Below are 21,275 nucleotides of genomic sequence, written 5' to 3' on the forward strand. Positions count from 1 at the left end.
TTACATTCTCTATTAGCTTACACCGTTATCACTGGATGATCTGCCATTTTAAGAGGAACCATATCCTCTTCAAATGTGGTCTTAATGATTTTACACTTTTAGTTGGGGGCTAACAATGTATTTACCTTCAGACACTATATCAAATGGCTAGATAAGCATCTTTCCTTAACAGGAAAGAATGCTTAATTATGTCTAGGATGTTATCAGGGATAGATCCAGGCTTTGTGGGGCCTGAAAGGTACACGATTATTGAAGACATTTAGAACAACTGTTGGGTTCAGTAATACAAATTATAAGAATAAATAGCTCAGGCCCTTTCTTGAGCCTTGGAAGGGGCTCAGCACAAGGAAGAGGCCCTGAAGCTTCATTTGCTTCATGGTGAGTCGGCCTTTGGCTGTTACAAGTGCTTGTACTTCTCCTATTTTGGACACTCCAGAACAAGGTCAGAATGGAATGAAGAAAATGGCACTTGAACACAATGTTTCTCCAGGGAAACAAAACGGTTTCTGTAAGAGGAAGTTAGTTTTCTTTGGAGAGATACATCAAGTGTAATTTATTTTGATATGTTTTGATTTTCAAAAACGGCTCCACGTATCAAAACCGGGATGGGGTTAAGGGTACTGTTTTTATAGATAACTAAAATTAGTTCTAGATCTATAGCACACCTGTTATGTATAACACAAAGATCATGGGGGAAGCTGGCTTACTAATGAAAACAAAGTAGAGGAATAAAACTTTACTGTTTTGAATGGACAGACAGAACAATATTTTTCTTAGTAGTCCAACAACAGCAGCATTTTAATATACAGGTTGTTTTAGTGATTACACATGAATGCTCTAAGTTTACAGCTCCTTTTGAATAATAAAATGGCAAGCTAGAGGAGATAAATGAGAAAATCAACTAAGAAAGCACAGATTATTCTGGTGACTTCTCCAATTTGGGAGATTGAAATTCGGGGCTCTCCTGGTAGTCTTAGTTTTCCTGACAGATTAGAGCAAAGGCTCAAGGAAGAAAATTGAATTCTTAGGGCCTATCTTCTTCATCTTCTTTTCTTCTTTCTTTTTATACTTCTGACTGACTTTTCATCTTCTGAGACACACACACGGTTCTCCTTGATTAGCTCCACTGGGTGAATGTTAATCCAAAATGCATTGGTTGGGTTTCCTCAACTTCTTTCTGGTTTCTCCCCTGTCATTCCTATTTCCCTCTTGTTGAGAACCATGGGGTTTAGAGAACTAAAGGGTCTTCAGAAATAACCTACATCATCATTCTCTGACTATGTATGAATAAACTGAACTCGAGACTTTCCAAAGTCAAACAGCTATTTATAGCAAACACTAAACCAGATCTCCTCACTCATGACTAATTCTTTTCTCTTTCTGTTGCTTTCTACATGACTTCCCCACGTTTGCTTTTTTAAATACAATGACTATTCTGGGAGGAAGTGGAGCTTTTAAACTCTTACATGCCGGGATCTTGGAGGCAGTGTCCTTTGAACTATTATTTCCTAGAGATGCCAATTAAGTGCTGTATATGATCGAAGTTAAGTTTGAAAGTCTCTCAAACGTAATCTTGTTTTCCTACATGGTTTAGAGATTTAAGACAAATAAAAACTTAATACGAAGAATCATTCACACTCTAATGAACCAGCACATAGCCACAGCTCTTAAAGAAAAGTCTATTGCTGGCCAAAATGTTACTCAGCTGGCAAACAAGGGTAGTGGCCAACTGAGTCTAATCATTAAAAAATGAAAAAAAAAATTAAAATGCTTTTCTTCTTAACTATATAGAATACTATCTTTTTAATTTATTGTCTGAAAGAACACCATTGGTTCAGATCTCTTATATCTTTAAGCTATATTCCCGACAGTACTGGAAATAAAGAAATTTATTTTTTTAATATGAACATATGGATTAATGATTCCAGGAGTCCAACTTCTTTAGTCACCGTCAAAACAAATCAGCACTACCATCCTGCTCTTTATACTGTGGTTTCTAAGGCTCTTTTCTCTGAGGGTCTGTTTGGTATCTTTCTTCCCAGGGGAGCAAATTCCAGCTCACTCAGGCTTTTCCACAGTGAAAGGGGGAAAGAGACCACACTTTGTTTAGTTGTTAAGTGTAGGATTTAAAAGGACAGATATCTTTCCAACAGTTTGAGTTACCAGATTTGAGGGCCCTTGTAAATTTTAGGATGTGAAAATTTAAATGGGTACAGAACTGTTTTCACAAAAGTTTACATTTCAATACTGGTTTTACGATTTGCAAGGTTCATATTTCACACACTATTTAGAAGAACTGTTTTTATGATGGCACCAGTTTGCTCCTGTAATTATTAAAACAGTGACTCCACATAGATCCATCATAAGCAGTGGGATGCTTTGGGACCCAAAGTCCAATACAGTACAAATAACAAGCTTTATTCCTTGTTTGCAGACAGAGTGCAGCCAGGAGGGCCTCACCATGTCTCAGATATGGAGTGAAAAGTTGGCAGACACACCAAGGGTTTTTCTATTTATTGTTTTATGACAAACCATGGCACTGAAGATGGTTTTTGAAAACCACTCTCTGTTTATTTTCATCAACAAACATGGGATCACGTGACACTGACACACCCAGTGTGATCATTGCATCAGGGGAGTAGTCAAACACTGGGAACTTCCAAAGTCCATTCAGTTCTCAGGTTGCCTTCAGGAGATAAGCACCCTCGCTCTAGCATATCTGTGGTTTTTAGAGTTCAGTAGGTTCTCTCAAAGAAGGGGCTGGGCTGGAACAAGCCATTGAAAGGGAAGTAGACTGAGGACAGTCAGTGCTACTCCTATCTGAGGGTGGCTAAAAGGCCAAGTGCTCCTAAAATTTCTTCTCCGGTGTTCCACATCCAGTGAGTCCATTTCCCATCTTTCCCTAAGCCTAAAGTTCCCAAGCATTATTCTTTGCGGCAAGACAACGAAAGTAGGGCCAATCATATCCCAAAGATACGATATCTAAGTTAAAAAGATAGGAGGGGACAAGGGGCATTTAATTTATCTGGTTCATTTATCTGTTCTGTTCTGCAAGGTGGCACCAGCGAATAAGAGATAGAAGAGAGTTTAGTGGGAAAGGGAGAAGCGCTGGTTGGCCTGGAGGCAAATGCTGCAGCTGGGCCTAAGCAATGGTTAAAAGGATCAGGAAGATAAATTTAAAGAATGGCCTCTTCAGTAAAGTCGTTTCCTTTTCCAAAGGTTCTGGGTAACTGGTCATCCATCCACTATGCTGAGTAGCCTCCCCCAGGCTTGACTGAACCAACCCTAACGACATCAGTTCAAGCAGGGTGTATAGTGAGACGCAAACGGCTCTATCGCACCAGCCACAGCCCCTCTTCCACATGCCCCACCTTCTCCAGGGTCCACACTTCTGCAAACGTTCTCCTATCAATGCAAATCTTATCTTTCAAAAGTCCTGGGCAAGTGATAACATAACAGCCCTGTCAAGTAAGCCCTGTCTTACTTGACAACATCAAATGAATAACATGACCACGTAAGATAAAGAAGAAATCTCTGGTCTCACTGGAAGTCACATTTTGATTTTTTTTCCCTTTCGCATATTCCTCTCTGAACTATTTCTTTCCACTAGTGCTTAATTTGATTTTGCAAGATAAGGAGAAAAGAGAGCGCCAAACAATTCTATTGCAGTTTTGTGTAATCAGGGGATGGACTATTCTGATTTGGCCCAGTCTCGTTTTCCTTCCCAGACCCTAACAAGAGGCAATTTTGCCTCTATCCCGATCTTTAATGGTGCCCGGGTTGGTGGGAAAATCTTGGGTTAGAGACCCTCTGATGAAAGTCCAGAATTTCCAAGGGCATAGGCATCAGCTTTTTTTTTTTTTTTTTTTTTTTTTTGCTGTACGCGGGCCTCTCACTGTCGTGGCCTCTCCCGTTACACGGAGCACTGGCTCCGGACGCGCAGGCTCAGCGGCCATGGCTCACGCGCCCAGCCAGCCACTCCGCGGCACGTGGGATCCTCCCGGACCGGGGCACGAACCCGTGTCCCCTGCATCGGCAGGCGGACTCCCAACCACTGTGCCACCAGGGAAGCCCTAGGCAGCAGCTTTTAATTCAATTAAGCAGATACGTTCTGAGTAACACAAAGCACAGTCCTAGTTACTACAGAGGGAAAAAGGACAAACTTGAGAAGCCTATAATCAAGCATTTTGCAGCCCTTTCCCTTAAAAAAGCTTAATACCTATTTACCCCATAAAAAGCCTACAATTACCTTAGTTTCAACTCAAAGATTTAGAGCCAAGGAGTCAACTGGAGTGAGCTTTTAAAGTGATTTACAGTGGATCGGGCTGTGGCCCCTGGGTCACACACTGAACAGTATGCTGGCCACTGGGAGTGTAAATTTAAAATCTTGACTGCTGAGGAAATTTGCTTTTTAAACGCTTTCCTCTTATCTTTCAGGTACTATTAAATTAATAGGATTTCCAGTGTGGACTGCAGGTCTGGATTGGGAGATTAAAAGAAGGTGAGAAAGCAGTTCCTGGAAACTAAATGGCCCAAGGCAAACTGTGGAGTAAACACTGTGCTCTGGGCTGTCCCCCTGTCATCAAGCCTCTCCCAGCTCAGGGTCTCCGGTTAGGTTCCCTGTCCCACATGGGCTCTCAGCGAGCTGGCGCAAGCTGCCTTCAATTGTTAACCCTATTTGGCTGTGTCACCCTGATCTTCCGTTTGTTTCTCTACCTTTAAATGAACACGGTTTACTTTGTTTGAGGTCATTTGCTTTTGTTTTGCTGTGCCCTGATCTTTTCATTTAAAAAACACGTAGACTCAGCTTTACTATGACCTATACTCCGTTGCCCTGCCCTATAGAAGACAGCGGCCCTCCTCACTAGAATTCAAGAACAAAACAGCAAAAGGAAAATTCCCTGACTGTGAATGTACTGGGACAGCAGAACAAGGTGGACAATTCCTGTCATTCTAAATATTCATAAAAATAAACCATAACTCAGAATGCTTTCCCAAGGTGAAACTTCCACAGTGTCTATGTCAGCCTGGCCACTGCTGGCCGATGGGCAGGACTGGCTTCAGGGAGGAGAACGCACCCGAGTGGGAGGCACAGGGCCTGCGTTCCGGTGTCGCTTCTTCCACATGCTAACTCTGGGACCTCAGGGCAAAGTTTTCAACCTCTCTGGACTTCAGTTTCCTCATCTTTAAAAAGAGGATAATAATAGCAGCTGTAAGGTGGTCATGGGTCTTGAACATAATAAATACGCAAGAATTAAAAAAAATTATAAACAGCTGGATACAGGTATAATACTGTCAGAAAACCTACTGCCCTTCTTGATATTTGGCTTTTAACGCAGCAATATCCCACAGAAGTTTTCTTTTTCTATTAGCTGATTCTACTCTTACGGTTTAGCTAAAAGGGGGGGAGGAACCCCATCTTGAGATAGTCATCAAAATACATTAACAGGTGATAAAACTTTTCCCAAAATATAACTGAGTGGGGAAAGAGTTACACATTTCTGTCCAGTAATTGCACACCTTTCCTGCGGGGGTTCATTTGAAAGTAAACGACAGCATAAGAAGGCTTTCAGGGGCTGGGACAGTGTCTTCTGAATGTTCTGTGGCTCTTACTACCCTAGGAAGCTGCTGCAGATATACTCAGAGTCAGACCCTACCTGTGAAAACTGCGGTACAGAGATGTGACCCAGGTCACAGTGCAAGTTGATGGCAGAATTGGGACCAGAATTCAGGCACAGTTATATTTTGTTTTAATATAATTCCAAGTTGCTTTCTCAGGTTCCTATCAGGGAAGCATTTTGCTTCTTAGAAAACGTGACTCAATCACCATTATAACCCACTCTGGGTTTCCTAAACAGTGGTCATCAGTGTGCCTGCAGATGTCTGAGAATGCATTGGGGTAGGCCTGGCTGCTCAGAGCCTCCAAGAAGATAAAATTCATACACACAATAAAAGGACAGAGCTTCCAGTTCCCAGGAATAATCAGGACAGTGCTGCAAGGAAAGAAAAGTGATGTAATACCTGAAATGTATTTTTATACCCCAGGGAGAACTTCTAAGAGGTAATTTGAGTAGTTCTGAATGATACAATAATGGGATTAACTACCTTTTCCAGACCTAGGTCAGGCCCTTCCCAGAGAAAAGCAGAACTGTTTGAAGGCATATAGATGTGGCCAGTTATTTTGATGCCAAGAAAAGACATGGATCCTGAAAGAGCGTGGTGGGACGAGGGAGGTCAGAGTTCATTTGTTCAAGTTAAGATGACCTGTACCTTTTTACACTATTCTCAAAAATTTTATTAGGAGAACTTGAAGGAGTTTTTCCCTTTTCAAAATGTTTACTTACCCTATCTGAAAACACTTCCTTTCCTCTGTTTCAGACTCAGCCTGTGGTAGGTACCAGCCAACAGCTGAGCGGTACTCCCGCATGTGTGTGTGTGTGTCTGTGTGTAACATGGTAACTCATTTACTCAAAGGGAAAACAACAACAAACCCAGCCACCCCAAATGAAGACAGTAGAAGAGAACTAACTGATTTGTCTGTTGTCTTTCCTGTCAAGATCGCCCTCGCCTTTGCTTTCGTCAGCGGGAAGGACTTTATGTACGAGTCATACAAATGTTTTGCCAGGGCCCGGAGATCAGCAGACTCTGGGTTCAGCTGGTCGATATCACTGGAGATCTCTGCCAACAGCTTCTCCTTCTCGGCCTGTGGCATCCGCCCAAACCTGATGGCTACAGAGGAAAAGAAACGGCAGGATGAATGACTGCGTTATTGTATATATATATATATATACATCACAACTTCTTTTATCCTTTCGTTCATCAACGGACACTTAGGTTGTTTCCATTTCTTGGCTATTGTAAATAATGCTGTAATGAACGTGGGGGGGCAAATGAATTAAGTTGAGTCTTATTAAAAATGTTTTTGTCCTTTAACATCTAAGGGGTGAACTTGCAGTCATATCAGGCTTTTGACAATGAGTAAGGCTTCGTCTCACGGTCAGTTTTCCACTTTTAACATGCTGATTTTGTAACAGCTGCAGCCTGTAAACGAGACTTATACGACACTATTGCTTTTCATATGACTGTTGCCAATAACTTATGTTTTTCCACCTCTCCTTCTTGAGGAAAAAAAAAATGTACGCATTTAGAGGTTCTGCAGGATTTGGCAACCTAGTAACTATCGCTTTATTTTCCAGCTCCTTTAAAGTAAAACAAGGAGCAGCCTTATCACCATTATTAAGTAATTTTTAAGTTGGGGTAACATTTTTCAAACTATGTGTAAAGAATATTTAAACACGTGCCTAGGTTTCTTTCCAAGGTCGAGATGAGCAAGACACGACAGCCTCATCTCCTGACCCTGAAGTCTTACTTGACAACATTTAATTCACTCACTGAACACCTGTTTGATGGAAGACACTGGCCTGACAGACTGGACTGGGAGACACAAGGATGAAAGGGACGCGTCTAGGAGATCCCAGATATAAAGGAGCCTAAATATACACGGATTATTCTCTCTCTCATGTACCGCTCTTTACGAGCTCCTTCCTTTCCACCTAAGCCGAGTTTAAGCTTCTGACCCTGGCATGATCTCCCCCTCATGCTCTTTCCTCCACCACTGGACTTATTGAAAAGAGTCGTCTTCCCCTTTCTGTCTTACTATTTACTTCCCAACCCACTGCAATCTAGTTTTCCTCATTTAAATTCACCAAAACTTCGCTCTTAAAAGGATCCAGGGGCTTCCCTGGTGGTACAGTGGTTGGGAGTCCGCCCGCCGATGCAGGGGACACGGGTTCGCGCCCTGGTCCGGGAAGATCCCACATGCTGCGGAGTGGCTGGGCCCATACGCCATGGCCACTGAGCCTGTGAGTCCGGAGCCACAAAAAAAAAAAAAAAAAAAAAAGGATCCAAAGCTTTCCTCACAGTCAGATCTAGGGGCCTCTTCTAAGTGCTCATTCTGCTTGAGCTTCCCAGCTTCCTCCCAGCCGTTAATACTGTTGACTTTCTCCACCCTCTTATTTCAAAGTTTTCTCACACTGGTTTGTGCTTTTCTGGCTCTCCTATCTTTCTGCCTGCTATATTCCAGACGTCTTTGACGGTGCCTCTTCCTTCACTTATATTCTGCTATTCCTAGTTGGATCTTCTCTCTAACTCAGAAAACGTGCTAATGACTCCTGCCCTCTCTTCCCTGAGATTTGGTCCCTTATTATTCACTTCTTACTGTGTTCCTTTGCACATGGATGCTGGATATTCCACAAATACCTCAAATGCAACGTAAAATCAAACTTTTCATTCTCCCCTCCAAACTGTCTCCTCTTACTGTGTTCCTTTCTTGATTAATTCACTCTATCACCCAAACTAGACACCTCAAATAATCTCTGACAACCCCTCTCTCCTCGGACACTTGTATTCATTGGTCACTGCTGAGAGATTTCTCTCAATGCCATTTCGTCTCACCGTTCCCAATGTTTTAGATCACAATATTGCACTGGTCTCCTGATGGTTGTCCCCGATTTTTCCCTAACTTCTCCTTTTGAGCTGTCAGTAGTTTGGTTTTTGGTAATATAGGTCTCATCACTCCCTCGCTTTATAAGAATGTGGTGCTACAGGAAAGGTAAGAAACACGCAGAAGAGGAAGAATAGGGAATTAGAAGTCGGATGGAAAAGAAGGCTTTTGAACTGGGCCTTCAGCACCACATAGGATTTTGACAGGGGACGGAAGGACACAAGACGCAGAGCCCCAGAGGCATTCTACCACAGGGCACTTTGCAGGAACAGCAAAGTACGCAGTTTGTCTGAAATGTAAGTGGAAAGGGCAGCAGAGGGAAAAGGAGGTGAAGGCTAGATTATGGGCAGTAATGAATACCCTGCAGGTATAAGTACCACAGCTCCTTTAGGACTTTTTACTTTGTTATATTTTCTGAAAGGTAACATTTGGGTAATTTTTCCTCACACCACAAAGAAGATGAAAGGAACAAAAAGTAACATGTTGCAGTTTAAATTTATCTGCCATTCAGGCTTTTCTTTTTTTGCAACATACATAGTGCTTCTGTTTACAAGGAAGGAGAGGACTACCTTATAAATGCTAAATGCCACAAAAATCTGTGAAACCATTTTGCTAGCATTTTATGAAGCTGCTAAAAAATTATTTTGAAAGATGTCGCTTTTTTTTCAATAAAAGAAAAAAAAATCCATCATTTATATAATAGGATATCCTAATCAGTAAAGCTAAGGTTTCACTAACTTTTTATATTTATAAAAATTATTATTTTTGTCCAAACTGAATGGTATGGGGAAACCTAGCTGAATGACTCATAAGTAATGTAAGTCAACTCTTCTTTGCTTCAGATTTTTAAAAAAATGCACACCCTAAACTTATTATTTTATTATTTAGTTCATACGAAAAGCATACGAAAATATTCTCTAGTCAAAATTCTTAACGACTGGGCTTCCCTGGTGGTGCAGTGGTTGAGAGCCCGCCTGCCGATGCAGGGGACACGGGTTCGTACCCCGGTCCGGGAAGATCCCACATGCCGCGTGGAGCGGCTGGGCCCGTGAGCCATGGCCACTAAGCCTGCACGTCTGGAGCCTGTGCTCCGCAACGGGAGAGGCCACAACAGTGAGAGGCCCACATAACGTAAAAAAAAAAAAAAAAAAAAAAAAAAAAATTCTTAATGACTAAATTATCCTATTAAAAATAAAGAGGACACATTTAAAAAATATGATTAATGTCAGGGATCTTGACAGTAGGACTTCAAAACACAAATTGTACTTTGAAAAACTATAAAAATGTGTATGAGTATCCATTTGACTGAAGAAGCAACATTAACATACAAGAGTATTTTTATTAAGATTCTACAGATACCAGCATCACTATTTCAAAGTGTAAAACAAGTAGTAGCTGACACAATGATCACTTAGGAATTTGGTTCTTTATTTCTGCTTTCCTTTGGCTTAGAGCTTTCCTCTACAGGTGGTGTCTAGACAGGGCATTGAGCTGACTGTGTTCGGGACAACGCAGGAAGACTTCGGAGCCGTCAGCAGGATTGAACCATGGTCTAGAAATGATGGATTGTTAAATACCAAAATAAGTGGAACTTCGTTTATCTTGATCATTATAGAAAAACAAAAACTTTCTTCCCAAAACGTATCAATCCAACACCTGGGTGCTTCTTCTACCTAATGCTGGATATTTGAGAAACAACGATGTATCCACATGGAAGAATTCTGAAATCATGTCCTTCTACGATGTTTAGATTACATGTCACAGTCAAAATGAAAGTTCCATCTGAAGACGGAACCATGTACCATGAACCATTAATCAAATATACCATTTATACTTTCCCTACCCCAGATCGCCCTGGATTTGTACTCTGGGGTTACATCGTTATGAGATCATCAAACATACTGAGGAATTGATCAGAACATATGGGAGACCTGATTCAGGCATATGAAAAACATATAGGTGGAAACTATTAAATTCAGGTAAATGACAGATATCTAGATATTTGGAAGACTGTGGCACTGTCTGTAAGACATGGACTAGCTGGTTGAAAAGTGAGGTAGGTTGTTTGATTTATATAGAATCACAGAATTTTCAAAGTTGAAAGGACTTAGCAATCACTGATTTTTAAAAAATTAATTTATTATTTTTTATTTTTGGTTGCACTGGGTCTTTGCTGCTGTGCCCGGGCTTTCTCTAGTTGTGGCGAGTGGGGGCTACTCTTCGTTGTGGTGCATAGGCTTCTCATTGCGGTGGCTTCTCTTGTTGTGGAGCAAGGGCTCTAGGTGCGTGGGCTTCAGTAGTTGTGGCACACAGGCTCAGTAGCTGTGGCTCGTAGGCTCTAGAGCGCAGGCTCAGTAGTTGTGGTGCACGGGATTCGCTGCTCTGCGGCATATGGGATCTTCCCGGACCAGGGCTCGAACCTGTGTCGCCTGCATCATTGGCAGGCGGGTTCTTAACCACTGTGCCACCAGTGAAGCCCGCAATCATTGATTTTAGTGATTTTCCAACAATAGTTCCCAGAGTCCCTAGGGATCCTTGAAGGTGACTTCAAAGTCTCCTTCAAAGGTGGGAGCAGATGGCTAACCGGGAAGCTAAATTCACTGAAGGGACTGAACAGAGAGACCAAAGAGCAGAAGTAAAAGTAACACAGAAAGGAGAGAATTCACTTTGGGGGAATGTTTATTTCTTCTCGTGTGTACTGTGAATAGCAAGGAGTTGATCTTGGCGGCTTCCCTCGTGGCACACTGGTTAAGAACCCACCTGCCAATGCAGGGGACACAGGTTAGAGTCCAGGACTGGGAAGATCCCACATGCCGCGGGGCAGCTAAGCCCATGCACCACAATTACTGAAGCCCGCGCTCCTAGAGCCTGAGAGCCACAACTACTGAAGCCCGCGCACCACAACTACTGAGCCTGCGCTCCTAGAGCCCGTGCTCTGCAACAAGAGAAGCCACTGCAATGAGAAGTCCGTGCACGGCAATGAAGAGTAGCCCCTGCTCGCTGCAACTAGAGAAAGCCCGCGCACAGCAATGGAACACCCAGTACAGCCAAGAATAAAATAAATATTTATATAAAATATTAATATAAAATAAAATAAAAATAAATTAAAAAAAAGAAAATACCAAAAAAAGTATTAAAAGAAAAAAAAAGGAGCTGATCTGGGTATAACCCTAGAAACCTCTTTTGATAAGTTGGTCAGTTATTACATTGAGGTCCATTCACACAAACCACTAAGAAAAAGACTTTCTATAAGAACGGAAACCTCATTACTGTTGGCCTCACAATGGCCAGAGCAAGGAATTTTAAGTAGTTACTACAATATCCTAGAAAACTTTGTATTTGGAAATGTTTCCTTCATCAGGATAATAGACAAAACTAATCAAAACCTACTTGTTGAGGTCCCCTTCATGTGTATAGATCAAATGGATGTTTTCTTTTCTGTGTAACCCGTTCCCATCAAAACCAATGAAAAGGGATTTTCTTAGTCATGTTTGCAATCCTGTAAATGCTGAACTGCATGTGTTTGATGCCATGACATTTAATTTTTCTTTCTTTCTTTCTTTCTTTTTCTCTCTCTCTCCCTCCCTCCCTCCCTCCCTCTCTCTCCCTCTCTCTCTCTCTCTCCCTGCCCCCGACCTTTCTTTCTTTCTTTTTGCCTGTGCATGAACTAACCAAACACTCTACTAAGACTGCTCCTCTCTCTGAATAGAGTAAGCTAATTGTCATAACAAGTCAAAAGATGACCTTATTATCAAGTTCATGATAGCTTTCTTTGACTTTTCTGGAAAGATAAAATTATACCATCAATACTATATAGGTTGGACTTTAAATATTATTTGCTTATAAATAAATAATAAGAAATAGGAGATACATTTTATGTGAATGTGTGCAAGCACTAGGAAATATATTTTTCTTCAATATGAAAAGTGACAATTTTTAAAGGACGAAAAAATAAATAGCATTTAAAGCAAAACTGGTCTCCTTTCCTAGGCAGTCTTAGTAATAATGACCTTAAAGTCAAGGATTCCTTCATAAAGATAAAATAAGTTTATTGAGGGCTTCCCTGGTGGCACAGTGCTTAAGAATCTGCCTGCCAATGCAAGGGACACGGGTTTGAGCCCTGGTCCAGGAAGATCCCACATGCCGCAGAGCAACTAAGCCTGTGCGCCACAACTACTACTGAGCCTGTGCTCTAGAACCCGTGAGCCACAACTACTGAGCCCGCATGGCACAACTACTGAAACCGCGTGCCTAGAGCCTGTGCTCTGCAACGGGAGAAGCCACTGCAATGAGAAGTCTGTGCACCACAACAAAGAGTAGCCCCTGCTCGCCACAACCAGAGAAAGCCTGCGTGCATCAACGAAGACCCAACGCAGCCCAAAAAAAAAAAAAAAAAAGTTTATTGCAACTTGATTGCATCACCTAAAATAGAACCGTTGAACTGAAAATTGGTAAAAACCCTTATGTTTTATGAAGTCTGAAATAAAAAGGAAACTGATGGAATTAAACCAGCAAATTATCTTGCAATTAATGACTGCAGCTGTATACACAGCAGATATAATCAACTGTTGAGGAAAGTTGGACCAAATTTCCATCCTGTCTAGTATAGCTGATGGATCTATTCAAAATACATTCTTGCCTTTAGAGGAAATGACCCCATATTATGATACAAATATAATTTTTTAAACTATTTTTAAAGGGTAGATCAGTTCAATTAGTGATTCCCAAATATCTTGATTTCTGCTATAAAAACCAAACATCTGCATGATGGAACAAAAATTTAATTTTCACAGATGCTTTGGAGTCCTTATAGATGAAGACTGACTTTAAATATTGTATCTTCTTACCAGATTAGTTTTGAGAGAGGAAGAGGTAAAAGAAAAAAAAAAAAACCAGGGTATATGATGACATGAGACTTTGGATTTAATTTGATTACTTTGGCATTTCATATCTCTTGAACCCATAATTATTTTGGAAAGAACTGACTAATTCTTGACAAATATAATACTACCAAATTACATCAAAATTATTTTTTGTGAGCCAACCAATGAGAGCCAAATTAAGAACTATTTCTTCAAACAGCGCTGTCTTCCATGATGTTACTGAGTTAGTGCTACAGTTCGTGAAAACGTGGGTCATCTACAGTCCTTCCCTCAAGTCGACATCCCAAATCATAAGCCTGACTTTAGATACAGGTTTTAAAAGTAGAAAGTTTTACTCTCTTATGTTACTATGGATACTGAAGTTTTGTGAAACTTTAAAATATTTGCTTAAACCACAAATTGTATGCTGCATAAGGTCAAGAAGAGTGTTCTACTCATTTCTGCATAGTAAAGAGAAAAAAGGACATATATCTAAATTCTGATATACCACTTCAGTTCCGTATCCAGAAATCAGAATTTTCTTACATTAAAAGTAGAAACTACTATATATAAAATAGATAACGAATAAGAACCTGCTGTATAGCACAGGGAACTCTACTCAATACTCTGTAATGGCCTATATGGGAAAAGAATCTAAAAAAAAGGGTGGATATATGTACATGTATAACTGATGATTCACTTTGCTGTCTACCTGAAGCTAACACAAATTTGTAAATCAACTCTACCCCCCAAAATTAAAAAAAAATAAAAGTAGAAACTACTGATATATATAAGTAAAGTATAATCTGTTTTTAATACTATTAAAGCAACACAAAAATTTAACCGCAACTATCATTACATTTGTTTCAGAATACTACAGTTACTTCCATTATCTCCCAGATTTCCCAGTCTTTTCTCCCATCATGGCAGATGCTCAACTATAAGAGAGAAGGATTCACATTTAAAGCTGAAAAATTCTGACCTAATTGAGAAACGTTTTATCAGCATGCAGTATTCTGAAATCTGGCAATTGGTGGAAAAACTGTACATGTTTTCAGCAACGGCCCTCACATCTACTGATCTGGCAGCCATAATGAGAATAGTAAAGTATGTGGCACTAAGGGTTCACTTACCATTATGAGACATCCCCACAGCAAGGCACTTCTGAAAACGACAGTACTGACATTTATTTCTACTTTTTTTGTGGATCCGACAGTTAAGATCACACCTATCATAAATAAGCTTCAATCTGATTGTCCTCCGGAAGAAACCCTGCAAAGGGATATGGAAAAAAAGGAAGCAAATTTTGAGCGTTTGTGACAATGGCTAAAGGTACACTAGCCTGGGTATCAGAGGCTAAGGTAGGTTCTTGACACATTCTGTCACTGGTGACTTTAGATAAATCACTTAATCTCTCCCAGTTTTCTCTGCTATAATATAAAGAACCAGAGGATCTCCAGTATCCTTTTTTTAGCTCTTAGACAGTGACCACAACCCACTGATGTCATTGAATGCATCTTGGCTCTACATCTGGATTTCAGCACGCTCTAAGAAGTGCTCTGGATTTAATGTAATGCAAATAAAACACCATGTAATCAGTTCAGTCTCTCTGTAAATCATTCCAACAGCATGCCCCAGCCTTATAATTGTGCTAAGCAGTTTGGCAAAGTTATAGTCATTTCATTCTAAAACATGAGCAGGGCCAATAAAAATCCACATGTGGATAATTTTTTGGAATTCTCTATGTTGCATAATTTCCTACAGAATTGGTTTCATTTATTTATGCATTTGAAAGAGTGCTCCATAATCGTTGTAGCCTACAAACAAGAAGAGATAACAGAAAATAACATGAGAAGTAATACATAAATCCTCAGAAAATTGACAGCTATCTCAAAATAGCAAATATGTCCATTTGAGGCTAACTGAATTCTATTACATTTACCTAGTTTTGAAAGACCAGGAAAGAAATTCTAATGAGAAACATTTTCTTCCTCCATTTTTTTTGTTATTGTTCAGAATATTCCTACTCGTTTCTATTGTGCTCATCTTCATGAAACTCACTTCTTAATTCTTTCAAATTTATCTGGCCCTGTTTGACACAAAAAGCAATGAATTAGGACTGACTCTACCACTGACATGCATTTGGACTTTCTCCAGATTTCTACCTTGAACTCTAGGCAAGTATGTTCAGCTGCTTACTTGACATCTTCACTTGGAAATCTAACACCATCTCTAACCCAGCAGGTCCAACTGTGAAGTCCTAATCATACCCTGCAAGCTTATTTCACTGCAGCTCTCTCTATCTCAGCTGATACAACTCCAACCTTGAAGTCACTCTCAACTTCTTTCTCTCATGAAGAAAAGCTCTTGCTCTAAATACACAACTGCCTGTTTCCCTCACTGCCTTCAAGTTGTGCTAACACCTCGACTTCTCAGCGAGGCTTATCTATCTTATTTCATACTGTGGCCTGTCCCTGTCCCCAACTCTCCTTGGCAGTTCTTGTTCTCCTTTACTCTGCTCTTCTTTTTTCCCAACAGCCTTTATGACTTCCTAACATATCATATAATTTACTTATTATATTTATGTTTATTTTCTGCTCTTCCCCTACTGTCCAACTAAACTTGTGAGCTCCCTGGGAGAAGGGATGGTCTCTTATGCCCCTAGATGTAACCCAAACGCCAACAACAGTGCTACATTAAAATATGTTGAGTAAATATGTGTGTCATTTAACTTCCTTTCTAGGCCATCTCTGATATTTTGTGATTCTAAACTATGACTGAGATATTACAAGGCCACTGGCACACTCCTTTCCTTTCAGTTTTTGTTGCTATCTTATTAGAGGTAATAGTTACAAACATGTAGGAAATACATGTAACTATAAAACATAATAATTATCACACATGAGCCCATTGTTCAACCCAAGATTTAAAATCATAACCAGCCACTTGCATGCACTTATGAGTTCTTCCCTTAACTAACTCCTGCCTCTGTGGCCTCTTGACAATATAATCATTATCCCCAATTTTGAGTTTATCGTTTCCTTGACCTTTAAGAAAATATAGTTTTATCACACAATCTATAAAACTAAATAATACATTGCATAGGTATGCTAGTTTGGGGGCTTTATTAAGTAGTATCATACTATATACAGGTATTGCAAATACATTCCCCTCTCTATGACTTACGATCCTTGAAGTTTACTATTTCAGTCTCTTTTTTTTTAACTTGTAAACCTTTTCATTTTGCTTTCATTCTTGAAAGATCACAGGGTACTCAGTTTTTCCTCTTAACACTCTGAATTCCACTGTCCCTGTGCTTTCATTGTTTCTGTTGAGATGTCTGTTGTCAATTGACTTTGGTTGCATTTATATATTCTCTTTGTTTTTCATATTCTGCAGTTTTACTGCAGTGCATCTAGCCATGGATTTCTTTCATTTATCTTCTTGCACATGGTTTCTGCATCATAGTTTCACTTGTTCATCAGCTCTGGTACTCCAATTAGTTAAATGTTAGAATTTCTTTTCAATCCTTCAATATTTCCCAACTTCTCTTTTATATTTTTCATCTTCTTACCATTAATTACTCATTAATGTTCATCACGAAGGTAAACATCAGAACAGCCAAATAAGATGACAAAAAATATATAATGACAATGGCAAGAGTAAGCAAAAGCAAACTTTTCTCACCAAAGTTCATCAGTAAGAAGAGTTCTGTACATTACTATTCATCACTAAAGAAGACATATTTTTAATATTCAAAGATCCTATGAATACTTAAAGAACTAAAAGAGGCCTCAAATTCTAGCAGATTCTGGGTAGGACATATTCTTTAAGACATTGTTGGTCTCATTCTTAGTAATTTCTTTGCATATATCTTTCAGTTCAGTAATCCTTTCTTCTCCTGTTTCTAGTATGTTATTTAACCCTTGTATTGAATTTTTATTTCAATGATTGTATTTTTCACTTTTAGAAGTTTCACCTGTTTACAGAGCTGTTGGTCAGATAGTCTATTATTGCTCATTCATTGCTATGATTCTGCCCTCTATCTTTGAACAATTCATACACAGCTGTTGTACATTCTGTATCAGGCAATTCCACTATCTGCTTTCCTTGGGTAGGGGTGGAGAGGCCTAAGTCTGTTTTTTTGTTTTTTTGTTTACTTCTGGTGAATGTCATCAAGTTGATTGCATACTTAAGTGTCTGCTGACATTTTATTTTGAACTCATTTCTTGACCTTAAACTGTGAGAATCCTACAGGGTCTAAATTGGGAATTCTTTCCTCCAAAGAGAATTTAAAGAGCCTTCTGTTAAAAGCCAGGAGTGACACTGGCTCATGACTATTTCAGACTCTCTTGAGAACTGTGGCTCAACTCAGAAACCCCAGACTCAGCTGCTCCTCACTGACAGCTCAGAATACTGACATAGGCATCTACCTGTAGGGCAATGCTGCACCTCAGTACTCCTATGGGCATCTATCATGAGGAAACTCTGCCCTGCCCCTGCAAGTATGCCTGCAGCTACATCTCAAGACCTAAGATTTTTTTGTTTGTTTGTTTTGCTATTAATGTTTTGGAGAGTTTTCCCTACCTCTTGTGAGATCACTAATATCTCAAACAGTATGCCCTGTGTAGGGTATGCTGGAAAGTTAAGCTTCTTTAATTCTCAAAGGGTTATAAGAAGGTTTGAATATTTAAAAGCCACTTTCCCCCCAATGATTCACACAAGGCTAAAGTACAGAACTGTTGTCACTGATAAATACTGGTGAGAAATTTTTGTTTTGATTTTTGCCATTGTGACCATACATTTTTTATATCTTTGACTGCTTCTCTGATGTTCACTGTTAAAACCTAATATTAGTGGTTGAAAATGCTGCTTGGCTAGCTGACAGGTCCCAGAGTACTCACCTATTTGGCATGGTTGGAGAGGAAGGCTTTTTTTTTTTTTTAATTAATTAATTAATTTATTTTTGGCTGTGTTGGGTCTTCGTTTCTGTGCAAGGGCTCTCTCTAGTTGTGGCAAGCAGGGGCCATTCTTCATCGCGGTGCGCGGGCCTCTCACTACCGTGGCCTCTCCTGTTGCAGAGCACAGGCTCCAGACGCGCAGGCTCAGTTGTGGCTCACGGGCCCAGTTGCTCCGCGACATGTGGGATCTTCCCAGACCAGGGCTCGAACCCGTGTCCCCTGCATTAGCAGGCAGACTCCCAACCACTGCGCCACCAGGGAAGCCCGGAGAGGAAGGCTTTTTAATAAAAGAACTATGTTTTTTAAGTTTAACCCGTATAATGTTATTTTCTGTTTTGACTCCTACGATGTCTTTCAAAGTGTATCACATTCTTTTCATAATGATTCCAACGTTGAAGGATAATCATTCTGTATATCAATTACGTACTGACTATGCACCTAAAATCTTGAACTAAATATGTACAGACTCCAGCACGAGCTTGGAATTTACTTTTCTTTTAAGACTAAGTTCATGATAACCAACCATTTTCTTGCAGTTTGACTCTTTCAAGAAATCTAGAGAGGAAGATACAAGGCTCTCAGTGTTTCTTCTGTAAAATTATTTCTTGACTTGAAGAACGAAGCAGGCTTCTCAAAAGCTTCTTCATATTGCCAATAAAGAAACACTCTCTAACAACACTCTTTTTTATTGTGTCAGCGTCCATAAAATGATGTGCAATTCCAACAGCTCACAGTTCTGATTATCATAAAGTCTGTGAACTGGTGTGATGGAGATGCATCAGTCACCATTTCAGAAAATGGTTTTGTGTATATTTTTATTATAAAGTCTTCATATTTGCTTGTGAGAACGTAATGCCTGTTTTTTGTTTTTTCTGCTTTAAAAAAAATTTCTCCAACCTATCCTTCATTGTTTTACAAGTAACAAAACTTCAGGTGCAATGAGACCTAAGAGCGGTATTGTTAAGTTTACAATCAGATTAAACGCCCTGTGTTGGACCTGCATTCAGCTTTATCATGAAATGGTATGGCCCATAGGGGCTGAATCAACGAGCTGCCACTGGCACATGGGAATATACTAAAAATTCTTTCTGAGGTAGGATACAAAAAATACATAGAAATACAAAAACAGGGCTTCCCCGGTGGCGCAGTGGTTGAGAGTCCGCCTGCCGACGTGGGGGACATGGGTTCGTGCCCCGGTCCGGGAGGATCCCACATGCCGCGGAGCAGCTGGGCCCGTGAGCCATGGCCGCTGAGCCTGCGCGTCCGGAGCCTGTGCTCCGCAGCGGGAGAGGTCACAGCAGTGAGAGGCCCGTGTACTGCAAAAAAAACCCCCAAAAAACAAAAACAGATTATACTGTATTGTACGGTAGATTGTGCTTCCTTATGCCTTTAGCTAAGTCTATGGTTCTAAAATGATCTTTCACTAAAGGCATAAAAATATGATGAAAACCGACTAGAGATAAAAATAAGTGTCCAAATTGTAAGCAATAAATGCCAGCCGTGAAAGCTGTAGAACTTATTAGTCTTTCAGTAGCTACAGGTTATACATTGCCTAAATCTGTAATGTGAACAACCAAATACTCCATCACTGTCTCCCTGTAATCCAAACCCAATCTTTTTATTCCTATCTGAATTTTGGCAAGGATCACCAACATAAACCTGTCCCACTGGCACTGTAAAGCTGTTTAAAAAGACCTACTGACAGTTATCTTAAGGATTATAACTACTTTCTGCAATCCATAAATTAGTTTTCAGGTTTGTGGTCAACTGTATTTTAATTATGGGTATATCTCACATTCTACTGAAATGACAAATGTTAAATTGCCAAACCACCTTTCAGAAAATACATACAGGTGAGTCTAACACGTGTTAATTTCATTTTCACTGAGTACTGTTGATGAACTAAGGTGATATCTTTGATTACGGACAGCCACTGGTCTAATTTAGCTGCATTCAGAGTGTGGCAGCAATTCTGTTTAACTCCATAGTAGCAAAGAATGAGTCAGTATGTCTTCAGCTTCATTCCTTGTAACAGTGGTTCTCAAACTTTTTGGTCTCCATACACCCCTTTACTCTATTTTTTTTTTTTTTTTTTTTGCGGTACGCGGGCCTCTCACTGCTGTGCCCTCTCCCGTTGCGGAGCACAGGCTCCGGAAGTGCAGGCTCAGCAGCCATGGCTCACGGGCCCAGCCGCTCCGCAGCACGTGGGATCCTCCCGGACCAGGGCACGAACCCGCGTCCCCTGCATCGGCAGGTGGACTCTCAACCACTGCGCCACCAGGAAAGCCCACACTCCTTTACTCTTGTACAAATTGTTGAGGTTTCCAAAGAGCTTTTGTTTAGGTGGGCTATAGCTATTAGCATTGATCAGACTAGAAATAAAACCTGAGAAATTACTATGTACAAGAACACACAGGCCACATTCCATCAGGCATCAGAACTATGGTAACATTCCATGTCATGTAGTTTCTGGAACACTCCACTTACACTCCTGAGAGAATGAGAATGAAAAAGGTAAATAACAACTTATTATTATTATGAAAATAGCGTCAGCCTCATGGGTGTCTCGAAAGGTTCTTAAGGACCCCATTCCCAGATCACAATTTGAGAACTGATGACTTATATTTGGAGAAGCCAAATTACATTATTCCTCTAACGTTTTTCTTGTTCTTACCTTTAAAATGACCAGATGTCTATTTTCCCTTCCAAGGATAGCATAACCTTCCTTGCATTTTAGTCTAGGAAGTCTGTAATCCATATTTTGGAATGGTGTCCAAGTTGCTGCAGGTTACTATACTATACTGTTAACTTTTTTCTACTGCTTTTCTTTATTTGTTTATATCTGGTATGTGAAGGACTCCCCTAGATTCGTCAGGTCTTAAGTGTTCATTCTCCATTTCTGCCTTAGAACATTTCTGTTTGTAACTCGGGGGCACTTGGGTTTTCTCC

The 21,275-nt window shown here is 40.2% G+C and overlaps 1 protein-coding gene across 7 annotated transcripts in view; it reads right to left on the reverse strand.

Annotated features, from left to right (window-relative positions):
* The window catches only part of PPARG (peroxisome proliferator activated receptor gamma), a 137,745-nt gene that overhangs the window by 20,257 nt on the left and 96,213 nt on the right, over window positions 1-21,275 (reverse strand). For 6 of the 7 annotated variants that reach the window (XM_032650112.1, XM_032650115.1, XM_032650114.1 and 3 more), the window contains 2 exons: window positions 14,499-14,637; window positions 6,530-6,729 (listed from right to left, as the gene is read on the reverse strand). In XM_032650112.1, coding sequence (XP_032506003.1) covers window positions 6,530-6,729; window positions 14,499-14,637 — 339 coding nt within the window. Of the gene's footprint in view, window positions 1-6,529; window positions 6,730-14,498; window positions 14,638-21,275 lie in introns of those variants that run through there. The other variant, XM_032650118.1, reaches the window with a different exon arrangement.

Source organism: Phocoena sinus, chromosome 11 (assembly GCF_008692025.1).
Source record: "Phocoena sinus isolate mPhoSin1 chromosome 11, mPhoSin1.pri, whole genome shotgun sequence".
Classification (NCBI taxonomy): Eukaryota; Metazoa; Chordata; class Mammalia; order Artiodactyla; family Phocoenidae; genus Phocoena; species Phocoena sinus.